This window comes from Hypanus sabinus, chromosome 11 (assembly GCF_030144855.1).
Source record: "Hypanus sabinus isolate sHypSab1 chromosome 11, sHypSab1.hap1, whole genome shotgun sequence".
Classification (NCBI taxonomy): domain Eukaryota; kingdom Metazoa; phylum Chordata; class Chondrichthyes; order Myliobatiformes; family Dasyatidae; genus Hypanus; species Hypanus sabinus.
The window spans coordinates 110444324-110456333 of record NC_082716.1 but is presented as its reverse complement, the minus strand read 5'-3'; the positions used below and the strand labels follow the sequence as shown (position 1 = coordinate 110456333).

The 12010-nt window shown below is 53.1% G+C and overlaps 1 protein-coding gene across 3 annotated transcripts in view; it reads right to left on the bottom strand.

The window, feature by feature from the left end:
• LOC132402278 (zinc finger FYVE domain-containing protein 1-like) overlaps positions 1-10122 on the bottom strand; it is a 36832-nt gene extending 26710 nt beyond the window's left edge. For 2 of the 3 annotated variants that reach the window (XM_059985117.1, XM_059985118.1), the window contains exons 1-4: positions 9525-9984; positions 3928-4432; positions 1485-1702; positions 675-781 (exon numbers count right to left, since the gene is read on the bottom strand). In XM_059985117.1, coding sequence (XP_059841100.1) covers positions 675-781; positions 1485-1702; positions 3928-4432; positions 9525-9602 — 908 coding nt within the window. In that variant the 5' untranslated portion in view covers positions 9603-9984. The other variant, XM_059985116.1, reaches the window with a different exon arrangement.
• Between the last annotated feature and the right edge of the window lie 1888 nt (positions 10123-12010).

Here is a 12010-nt window from a genome sequence, read left to right as displayed (position 1 = left end):
GGCGACCAGACTGAACACAATATCCAAGTGTGGGTTAATCAGTTTAATAGAGTTGTAACATTATCACAGCTCTCGAACTCAGTCCCCGCACTAACAAAGGCCAACACAGAAAATGGCCTTCTTAACAACCCTACTGGGGGACCAGGCACGGTCACACCGCTTTCCAATTCAATAATCAACCAACATTTATTAACTTAATAATAATAAAATGAAATAAATAAATTACTCAACCCCCTTTCCTTCAGATTTGGATTCACAGGAGGGAGCCTGGAGCAATGTGCGAGACAGTAAGGCCATGGGACCTAGAAGCAGAATTAGGCCATTCAGCCCATCGAGTCTGGTCCACCATTCCATCATGGCTGATTTATTTTCCCTCTCTATCCAATTCTCCTGCCTTCTCCTCATAACCTTTGGCACCCTGTCTAATCAACCTCCGCTTTAAATACACCCATTGATTTGGCCTCCACAGTCATGAATTCCACAGATCCACCACCCTCTGGCTAAAGGAATTCCTCATCTCCGTTCTGAAGTGACTTCTCTCGATGTGGAAGCCACGCTCTCAGCTCCTGGACTCTCCCGCTGTTGGAAACATCCTCTTTCTCTCTAAGCCTTTCAATATTCGGTAGGTCTCAATGAGAGGAGGCAGAGGCATTTAAATGCTGCTCAGGACTCACCCACAGCTGAGGCAGGTAGTGCAACACCGGAAATATTCATCGGGAAAGAAGGAGAGAGTTGGGAGTCGATCGTTGCTAATCTCCCCGTTGAATCGGTCGCTCAGGGCCTGGAATAGAACATAGAACACTACAGCACAGCCCAGGCCCTTCGGCCCGCAATGCTTAACCTACTTCAAGATCAATCCGACCCTTTCCCTCCTGCATAGCCCCCATCTGGTTGCCACGGTAACACAGCCATTAGCGGGATGCTATTACAGCGCGGGGCCTCGGTGTTCAGAGTTCAATCACAGCATCCTCTGTAAGGTATTCGCACATCCTTCCAGTAAAACGTGCGATCCAGTCTGGTTTGGTCAATGGGTCATTGCAAATTGTCCCGTGATTAGGTTAGGGCGAAATCAGGCCTGCTGGGGAGGGAGGGCCTACACCGCGCGGTATCGCTAAATAAATTAAAAGGTAACGTGAACTGCAGGGAAGACTTGCATTGCTGTGGTGCCTGTCACAGCCGCCGTGGCAATCACCCCTCAGCCCCACCACAAACACTCCACGCAGTCCAGCTCCTGGTGGAGGAAAGGCAGCGGGCAAACAGTGCTCAGCAAGGTCACACGCACAGAAAAAGGAGACGCTGAGGTGAACGGGGCCAGGGTCTGAGGGACAGGGTGGCTGTGTACAGTACGTCAGTGGTATTAAATCCAAACCTGATGCACCGCACCTCTCTCAGTAAACCAATTATCAATGTGTATATTGATCATTTCATAGTGCTTGAACTGGTCCACACCCCACACCTCCTCCTCCCTTGGCACCCCCAATTACCTTCAGTGCCCAGTACACCACAGATGGGGCCCTCCGGGAGCGGGTGGAGGCATTGCCCGCACATCGCCGCACCGCCCGCAGGAAGCCACTGAAGTCCGTGGGCCCGCCCGCGGTCCTCGTGCCAACGTACTCAATGGAGTTGAAGGCGTCGGTGGACAGGCCCAGCTCGTGGAACCGCTTCTGGAGCAGCTGCTCGGCACCTCCGGGGACCCGGGAATCTGCGGAAGGTCGGACCACACTCCTGTTGGTTCACTCTAATGAGGCGGCCCCACCCCCCCCACCCACCGATTTCCACAGCCCCTTCCCCATCCCTTTCAGGAACATCCCGTGGCACCTTACAGACAATTCTGGCTTCTTTTGGAGTACGAGCGGGAATCAGGGATGCCAATTTACACACAGCAAGATCCAATGGACATTATGATGGAATTACTGCAGGTCATGGGTAGCGTAGTGGTCAGTAGAGCACTGGACCATTCAGGAGTCACCGGTTCAATTCCTGCCGCTGCCTGTAAGGAGTCTGCATGTTCTATCTGTGGAATACGTGGATTTCCTCCGGGTGCTCTGGGCTCCTCCCACAGTTCCGTTGGTAGGGTAACTGGTCTTTGCAAATTGTCCTGTGGTTAGGCTAGGGTTAAATCGGAGGTAGCTGGGCAGCAGCACTCAAAGGTCCAGATGAGTCCATTCTGCACTGCATCTCAATCGATCAATAAATAAGGCGTTTCAGGTTGGTAAGAGGCATCGACAGACTTCCCCCTCCCCCCCAGGGCAGAAATGGCTAACACAAAGGGACGCAACCTTACGGGACTGGACCGAACTACAGCGGGAACGTCAGAGGTGGATACTTTTTCCTCCCTCACACACAGAGTCGAGCGCCCTGCCAGGCAGATACATTAGGGACTTTAAAGGCTTAGTTGAAAGTAAAATGGAGGGATATGTGGGAGGGAGGGTTACATTGATCTTGGAGCAAGCTAAGGGACAGCAGGACATTGAGGATATTGTTCTACGCCCCTGCGGCCCAGCTCAGCCACACAGACAGCGTCCACAGGAAGGTCAGAAGAATGAAGGGGTTAATGTATCGTGGCTCTGGGCCTGTACTCACTGGAATTCAGCAGAATTTTACTGATATATTGAGATACAGTGTGGAGTAGTCCCTTCTGGCCGTTCGACCCCCACCACCCAGCAATCCCCCAATTTAATCCGAGCCCAATCACGGGACAACTTGCAATGACCGATTAAACTACCAACCAGTACGTCTTTGGACTGTGGGAGGAAATGGAGCACCCGGAGGAAACCTGCATGGTCACAGGGAGAACGTACAAACTCCTTGTCGACAGCAGCGGGAATTAAACCAGGGTACCTGTGCTAACCACTACACTACCATGCTGCCCACGAGGCGGTAGTGGGGGTAGGATCTCCCCTATCCAATATTGAAAAGCCTGGACAGAGTGGACCTGGAGAGGATGTTTCCTATAGTGGGGAGTCTAGGACCAGAGGACACAGATAGAGTGGATGTGGAGAGGATGTTTCCTATAGTGGGGGAGTCTAGGACCAGAGGACACAGATAGAGCAGATGTGGAGAGGATGTTTCCTGTAGTGGGGGAGTCTAGGACCAGAGGACACAGATAGAGCAGATGTGGAGAGGATGTTTCCTATAGTGGGGGAGTCTAGGACCGGAGGACACAGATAGAGTGGATGTGGAGAGGATGTTTCCTATGGTGGGGGAGTCTAGGACCAGAGGGCACAGATGGAGCAGATGTGGAGAGGATGTTTCCTATGGTGGGGGAGTCTTGGACCAGAGGACACAGATAGAGTGGATGTGGAGAGGATGTTTCCTATAGTGGGGGAGTCTAAGACCAGAGGACACAGATAGAGCAGATGTGGAGAGGATGTTTCCTATAGTGGGGGAGTCTAGGACCAGAGGACACAGATAGAGCAAATGTGGAGAGGATGTTTCCTATAGTGGGGAAGTCTAGGACCAGAGGATACAGATAGAGTGGTTGTGGAGAGGATGTCCAGTTAGAACGGAGATGGAGAGGAATTTCTTTAGCCAGAGGGTGGTGACTCTGTGGAATCTGTTAACCACAGACGGCTGTGGAGGCCCAGTCATTGGGTATATTGAAAGCGAACAATAATAGGTTCTTGATTAGTCAGGGCGTTAAAGATTACAGAGAGAAGGCAGGAGGATGGGGTTGAGAGAGAAAGCAAATCAGTCACGACAGAATGGTGGAGCAGACGCGATGGACCAAAGGGGTTTACCACTGGTCCACATTGCCTGCCTGAGGTAGCCCAGTCTCAATGTGCCAATGCCATGAGGAAACCCCTTAGGGCATGGGTGCCTTGGGGGAGGTGCTGCTCCCCCTGCTTGCGGGTGGCTTCCAGGGTCCAGTACCAGTCTCCACCCGGAGGGTCCGCATCCTTTCGCACCACGGGGAGGGGGACTTACCGCTGCCCAATGGGTTGGTGTTGGCAGTCTCGTGGAAGATAATGACTGCGGGGCCGAGGCTGGACAGGGGCATGTCCAGGTCGCAGCGAACGGACACGGCCCTGAGCTCGCTGGCAAAGTGCCGGAGAAAGGCCCGCGAGGCGTCTCCCAGGAAGCCGAACAGGTCGTTGCAAAGGCGCTGGGCGCGGCTGCGGTAGACCACCACGTCGGAAACGGCCAGCACCTTCAGCAGCAGGCGCATCTGCCGGGCCGGCTGAGCCGAGGCCCCCAGCAGGCCCTCAGTGTCCAGCAGGAGGAGGGAGAGCGAGGGCTGGAGGGCTGCCCACACCCCCGCCGTGCAGGAGCTCTGGCTGTCCGAGGTGCTGAAGACCTGCCGGCCCCCGAAGAAGGCGGCGTTCAGGGTGTGCGACTTGCCGTCGCCCGTGTTCCCGAAGATAGAGAGGACCTTTACCGTCTGCCCTGGCACGGCCCCCAGTCGCTCCAGGAAGCTCTCCTCGTTCGCCACCTGCCCGACAAGGACAAGCGTTAGCCCGCACGGCCGGAGGCTCTCCCCTGGGTCCAGAGCTTACCAACAGAGAACAGGACACACCCTTTGGACCTCAGAGTTATGCAGTTAAGTATACTTCCCTCCAGTTTTCCCCTTGTGCCTCCTCTGCAATAGCGGCAACCAGACATACACAGCACTTTGACCAACTACACTGTGCCGACCTTTTAAGCAGCTCTGAAGATCAACCCAACCCTTCCCCCCCACATAACCCTCCATTTTTCTATCTGCCATGCGCCTAGCTAAGGATCTCCTAAATGTCCCTAACGTCTCACCACCCAAACAGCACAGACACACAAACACACAAACTCACACTCACTCTCACACACACTCACTCTCACACACAAACACACACACACACACTCACGCACGCGCACACACTCACGCACACACACTCACGCACACACACTCACGCACACACACTCACGCACACACACTCACGCACACACACTCACGCACACACACTCACGCACACACACACACACACACTCTCACACACACACACACGCACACACACACACACGCACACACACACACACACACTCTCACACACACACACACACACACACACACACACACACACACACACACACACACACACACACACACACACACACACACACACACACTGCTCTCCATGTCAACAAAGTAGCTACCCCTGTCATCCCTCTATACTTTCCTCCAGTCACCTTCGGATTATGCCCCTTCTGCTCTGGGAAAACGCTGCTGGTTGTCCGCTCGTTCTACGCCTCTTCTCAGCCCGTACAAGCCCACATCCCTATAGCGGTTAGCGCGACACTCGGAGTAGAGTTCAGGGTTCAATTCCGGCATCCTCTGTACGTTCTTCCCACGAGTGTGTGGGTTTCCTCCGGGCACTCCAGTTTCTTCCCACAGTCCAAAGGCGTTGGGGTTAGTTGGTTACCTGGTTGTTGTAAATTATCCTGTGACTGGGCTAATCAGGGACGGCTGAGGATTCCACATCCGACTACAGTTACTAACGTACCGAGGCAAGAGCTCAACTCTCTGGCAGCAAGCGCATTCCTACAGCACCCCAGCACACCCCCGAAAGCAGTCTACAGCTAACGTACCAAGCTTATTTAATCATTTAGTGACACAGTATTGAGTAGGTCCTTGCAGCCCAACAACCCGCTGATACAACTCCCTGTCCTAATTACTGGACAATTAACCTGCTAACTGGAACGTCTTTAGAGTGTGGGAGGAAACTGGAGCCAAAAAAAATAAATTCAAAGATTCAGTTATTATCAAGGCCTGTATCCATATACGACACTGAAATTCCTCTTCTCCAGGTAGCCACAAGGAAATAACATTTACATCATTCAGTGAGAAGCATCAACACCAACACCTCCACCCCCCCCCCCCCCCGGGCATACAAAAAAGAACGGTTTCCCAATCATCAACCCCCAAAATCCCCTTTCCCCGCACAAAACAGAACAGGAACTCACCCCTAAAAAAATAACACCCCCCGCACAAAAAAATCTAAGAGACCACCAACTCCCAAACACCCTCCCCTCACACGACACAACGGAAAAGGAACGGGCGTTACAAAATATAAAAACCACATGTCTGAAAAGTCCACAGTCCGTAAGCACCCGGACACAACCCACGCACTCATGGGAAGAACAAACAAACTCGCTTACAGAGGACACGAGAGGTAAACTCACTCCGACACCCCGAGCTGTCATAGCGATGCTCTGCTACTGTGGCACCCAGCCGCCAGCTAATCCGTCAAATAACTCGCAAAACTGAATTTTGATCAGAATAGCAAGACAGCTTGTCTTATGAGGATAGGCTGAGCGAGTTAGGGCTTTTCGTTCTGGAGCGGAGGAGGGTGAGAGGCAACTTTAGTTAGAGCTGTACAAGATACAGCCCTGTGTAAAAGTCTCACTATATAGACGTGCCCAAGATTTCTGCACTGTACTGTAGCAATTTCATGTATCACACTGTACTGTCGCTGCACGACAGAAAAAAAAACAAATTTCATGATAGATGTGAGCAATGATAAACCTGATTCTGATCTGGGTCTCCATTGTGAGTGGGAAGGGGGCAGGGAGAGGGGAATCGTGGTTGGGAAAAGGGAGGGCAGAGGGGAGGAAGCGGGAAGCACCAGAGAGACTAATGATCAATAAACCAATTGTTGGAATCAAATGACCTTGCCTGGTATCAGAGGTAAGGGGATGCAAGGGGAGGTGGTAGAGGCAGAAACATTAGAGACATTTAAGAATCCCTTAGATAGGTACATGGATGAAAGGAAAATTCAAGACTGTTTACTGTCATTCATCAGTACAAGAGTCTAAAGGAGAACAAAATCATTGTTATTCAGCATAAAACACACAAGAACGCACGATATATAAACATAAAACCAACCCTACTGTACAAGTGAGCGCTTACGTGTGGAGCACAGACTGACTAGACTTACATAAGGTGACACGCGATGCTACGCGGGAGGGAAGAGTTAGAATGTTCTTGCAGTGGGTCAGCACAACATAGTGGGCCAAATGGCCTGCAGTGTGCTGTAGTGCTCTGTGTTTAATACCTGTGCTGGTGATGGGGTGTGTATCAGAGAAAGACCTTTTCTCCCCGACACGCACACTCAGCGCGGTGGGCGTGTGGGACACACCGCCAGCGGAGCTGGTCGAGGCCGATACGTTGGGGTCATTTAAGAATCCCTTAGATGGGCACACGGATGGCAGAGAAATGGAGGGGGTAAGTCAGAGGTAATCGTTAAACTAATTCCAGAGTTAGCACAACATCGTGGGCTGAAGGGACGGTACTGTACTGTAAAGTTAAAGTAACTGAGGGTCCAGAACTTCCCTCCAAAACACGAGGATAGGTTGAGTGAACTCTCTTCAGAGGATGGCAGGCGACTTGATGTACAAGATGATAAGAGTCATGGTCCGGGTGGACAGCCGGAGACTCTCTCCCAGGGTGGAAATGGCTAACGCGAGGGGGCATCATTTTAAAGTGATTGCAGGAAAGTTAAGGCGGGGGGAATAAGGAAGATGTCAGAGGCAATTTATCTATTTTAAACAGAGACTGGTGGCTATGTGGAACCCCCAGCCGGGGGTGGTGGTTGAGGCAGATACTGTAGGGACATTTAAGATAAGCAGGTGGATGATAGAAAACTGGAGGGTCGTGTGGGTGGGGAGAGTGAGACTGATTATTATCTATTTACTGACATACCGCAGCCCCTTCGAGCTGTACTGCCCAGCAATCCCCCAATTAACCGCACAGACGGTGAGGCGTCACCAAACACCATTCAGTATGTCTCCCAACAGTACAGAAACCAGCCCTTCGGCCCATCCAGTCTGTGCTGGCCACCAACTCCCATCTACACAAATCAACACCCCCAGATCTACCCCGCTCACCCAACAGCAGGCGGTAACAGTACCAACCTGTCCGCCACGAGGGAACCGCGGCGCCCAGGGAGAAGCGGCATGGTCACGGGGAAACATTCAAACCCCACACAGTTCCAGAGCTCCGGACTGAACCCACGATGCTGGAGCTGGGCTAAGGTACAGCCTTCAGATCCTACACAACTTCCTAGGTGGCATGAACTAGACAGCCTCCAACCTGACAACGTGGACGTGGAATTCTCCAACCTTTCCCCCACCCTCTTCATTTCCTTGGTCTCCTACCTCTCCTCCTCACATGCCTGTCCCCTCCTCCTTCCCTTTCTCCTATGGTCCACTCTCCTCTCCTATCCGACTCCTTCTTCTCCAGCCCTTTACCTCTTCCACCCATCACCTCCCAGCTTTTTACTTCACTCCCCCCCCCACCCCCAATGGCTTTACGTATCACTTTCTAGTTTGTCCTGTCCTCCCCCACCTTCCTCTCCAGTCCCAGTGATGGGTCTCAGCCTGAAACGTCGACTGATCGTTCAGTTCCCAGTTACCATTCTCCCCTTCCCTCGGCTGGCAGCTGGACGGCTATCTCACTCCAACACAAGAAACAAACCCGTTAACCTAACCAGATGCCAGACGTGCCAGGGTTAACGCTGGGTGGACCACCGCAGTAAGCCGGGGTGCCATGGTTAACGCTGGGTGGACCACTGCAGTAAGCCGGGGTGCCAGGGTTAACGCTGGGGCAGCAGGAAGCCAGGGGTTATCAAGGCCGGGAGACCAGCCTGTTGTCCACAGTGGGAAACAGGGATTCCCTTCCTCCAAATTGTCTACAGTTCTGGTCACTGAATTATAGGAAAAATGTCAACAAAATAGAGAGAGTACAGAGGAGATTTGCTAGAATGGTACCTGGGTTTCAGCACCTAAGTTACAGGGAAAGTTTGAACAAGTTAGGTCTTTATTCTTTGGAGCGTAGAAGGTTGAGGGGGGGACTTGATAGAGGTATTTAAAATTATGAGGGGGATAGATTGAGTTGACGTGGATAGGCTTTTTCCATTGAGAGTAGGGGAGATTCAAACAAGAGGACATGAGTTGAGAATTAAGGGGCAAAAGTTTAGGGGTAACACGAGGGGGAACTTCTTTACTCAGAGAGTGGTAGCTGTGTGGAATGAGCTTCCAGTAGAAGTGGTAGAGGCAGGTTCAGTATTGTCATTTAAAGTAAAATTGGATAGGTATATGGACAGGAAAGGAGTGGAGGGTTATGGGCTGAGTGCGGGTAGTAGGTGGGTCTAGGTGAGAGTAAGCATTCGACACGGACTAGAAGGGCCGAGACGGCCTGTTTCCGTGCTGTAGTTGTTGTTATTAATGAAGGAAGGAGAGAGTGCCCCTGGGGCCTTAGGCTCCGTGCTGAACGGCCTAAGGTTGGGCTTCCCCGAGTGGGGTGGGGAAGGTAGGTTTGGGGGGGGGGGGTGAGGGGCTATAGAGGGAATCTGATAGGAGAGGGAAGTGGGCCACTGAGGAAGGCGATGGAGGAGAGGGCGGGGTGGGGGAAAGTAGGAGGAGGCGAGGCGAGGTGAGAGGGCAGAATGGGGGCTGGAGGGTGGGAGAGGAGCGATTACCGTGTAGCCAGGTCGGGGGATACAATGTACCGGCCGGGGATTCCCCGCCGACCCGCCCTCTGCCATGAAACTTACCAGCAGCTGCTCCTCCTCATCCAGCAGCAGGAAACTTTTGGCCCGGTCTGTCCGCGGCTCGTCGCCCAGCTCCCCCATTGCCCGGAGTCCGTGCGGGGCAAGCCCGCAGCCCCTCACCGGAGACCCGGCTCCCTCGGGCGGGGTGAGGCCGGCAGCGAATCAGCCCGGTCGGCTCCGTCCCCGGGGGCCGGTCCACGATCACCGGCCTACGCCGCGGTGATACGCTATATATACAAAAAAACAGCAAATTACTCTGCATATATTTAAAAAGTGAAACTATTGCCAAAAGGGAGAAAGAAAAGTGGGGAGGTAATCAAAAAAAAATAAAGACACAAAAATGCTGGCAGAACTCCGGCCTGCTGAGTTCTGTCGGCATTTTGTGTCTTTATTTATTTCCAGCATCTGCAGATTCACTCGTGTTGTTGCTGGTGAGGCTGTTCACTCGTTTCCGCGGGCGCTCCCTGACCTGCCGCGTTCCTCCAGCTGGGTGTGTGGATTTCCAGCAACTGCAGACTTTGTCGCGTTGGTCAGGTGGTGTTCACGGGTTCAATGTCCATTCAGGAATCTGATGGCAGAGGGGAAGAGGCTGTTCCTGAATCACAGTGTGTGTCTTCAGGCTCCTGTACCTCCTCCCTGATGGCAGAGGGGAAGAGGCTGTTCCTGAATCGCTGAGTGTGTATCTTCAGGCTCCTGTACCTCCTCCCTGATGACAGAGGGGAAGAAGCTGTTCCTGAATCACTGACTGTGTGCCTTCAGGCTCCTGTACCTCCTCCCTGATGGCAGAGGGGAAGAAGTTGTTCCTGAATCGCTGAGTGTGTATCTTCAGGCTCCTGTACCTCCTCCCTGATGGCAGAGGGGAAGAAGCTGTTCCTGAATCGCTGAGTGTGTGTCTTCAGGCTCCTGTACCTCCTCCCTGATGGCAGAGGGGAAGAAGCTGTTCCTGAATCACTGAGTGTGGGTCTTCAGGCTCCTGTACCTCCTCCCTGATGGCAGAGGGGAAGAAGCTGTTCCTGAATCGCTGAGTGTGGGTCTTCAGGCTCCTGTACCTCCTCCCTGATGGCAGAGGGAAGAAGCTGTTCCTGAATCGCTGAGTGTGTGTCTTCAGGCTCCTGTACCTCCTCCCTGATGGCAGAGGGGAAGAAGCTGTTCCTGAATCGCTGAGTGTGGGTCTTCAGGCTCCTGTACCTCCTCCCTGATGGCAGAGGGGAAGAGGCTGTTCCTGAATCGCTGAGTGTGTATCTTCAGGCTCCTGTACCTCCTCCCTGATGGCAGAGGGGAAGAAGCTGTTCCTGAATCACTGACTGTGTGCCTTCAGGCTCCTGTACCTCCTCCCTGATGGCAGAGGGGAAGAAGTTGTTCCTGAATCGCTGAGTGTGTGTCTTCAGGCTCCTGTACCTCCTCCCTGATGGCAGAGGGGAAGAAGCTGTTCCTGAATCGCTGAGTGTGTGTCTTCAGGCTCCTGTACCTCCTCCCTGATGGCAGAGGGGAAGAGGCTGTTCCTGAATCACTGAGTGTGGATCTTCAGGCTCCTGTACCTCCTCCCTGATGGCAGAGGGGAAGAGGCTGTTCCTGAATCACTGAGTGTGGGTCTTCAGGCTCCTGTACCTCCTCCCTGATGGCAGAGGGGAAGAAGCTGTTCCTGAATCGCTGAGTGTGGGTCTTCAGGCTCCTGTACCTCCTCCCTGATGGCAGAGGGGAAGAAGCTGTTCCTGAATCGTTGAGTGTGGGTCTTCAGGCTCCTGTACCTCCTCCCTGATGGCAGAGGGGAAGAAGCTGTTCCTGAATCGTTGAGTGTGGGTCTTCAGGCTCCTGTACCTCCTCCCTGATGGCAGAGGGGAAGAAGCTGTTCCTGAATCGTTGAGTGTGGGTCTTCAGGCTCCTGTACCTCCTCCCTGATGGCAGAGGGGAAGAAGCTGTTCCTGAATCACTGACTGTGTGTCTTCAGGCTCCTGTACCTCCTCCCTGATGGCAGAGGGGAAGAAGCTGTTCCTGAATCGCTGAGTGTGTGTCTTCAGCCTCCTGTACCTCCTCCCTGATGGCAGAGGGGAAGAAGCTGTTCCTGAATCGCTGAGTGTGTGTCTTCAGGCTCCTGTACCTCCTCCCTGATGGCAGAGGGGAAGAAGCTGTTCCTGAATCGTTGAGTGTGGGTCTTCAGGCTCCTGTACCTCCTCCCTGATGGCAGAGGGGAAGAAGCTGTTCCTGAATCGTTGAGTGTGGGTCTTCAGGCTCCTGTACCTCCTCCCTGATGGCAGAGGGGAAGAAGCTGTTCCTGAATCACTGACTGTGTGTCTTAAGGCTCCTGTACCTCCTCCCTGATGGTGGCAATGAGAAGGGGGCACGTCCTGGGTGATGGGGGTCCTAACTGATGCACAGTGCCTTCTTAGAGCATTGCTCCTTGAAGATGCCCTGGTTGTTTGGGAGGCTATTGTCCCTGAAGTTTGTTCTGCTGCAGCACAGTGCCCCCACCCCCACACCAGACCGAGTTG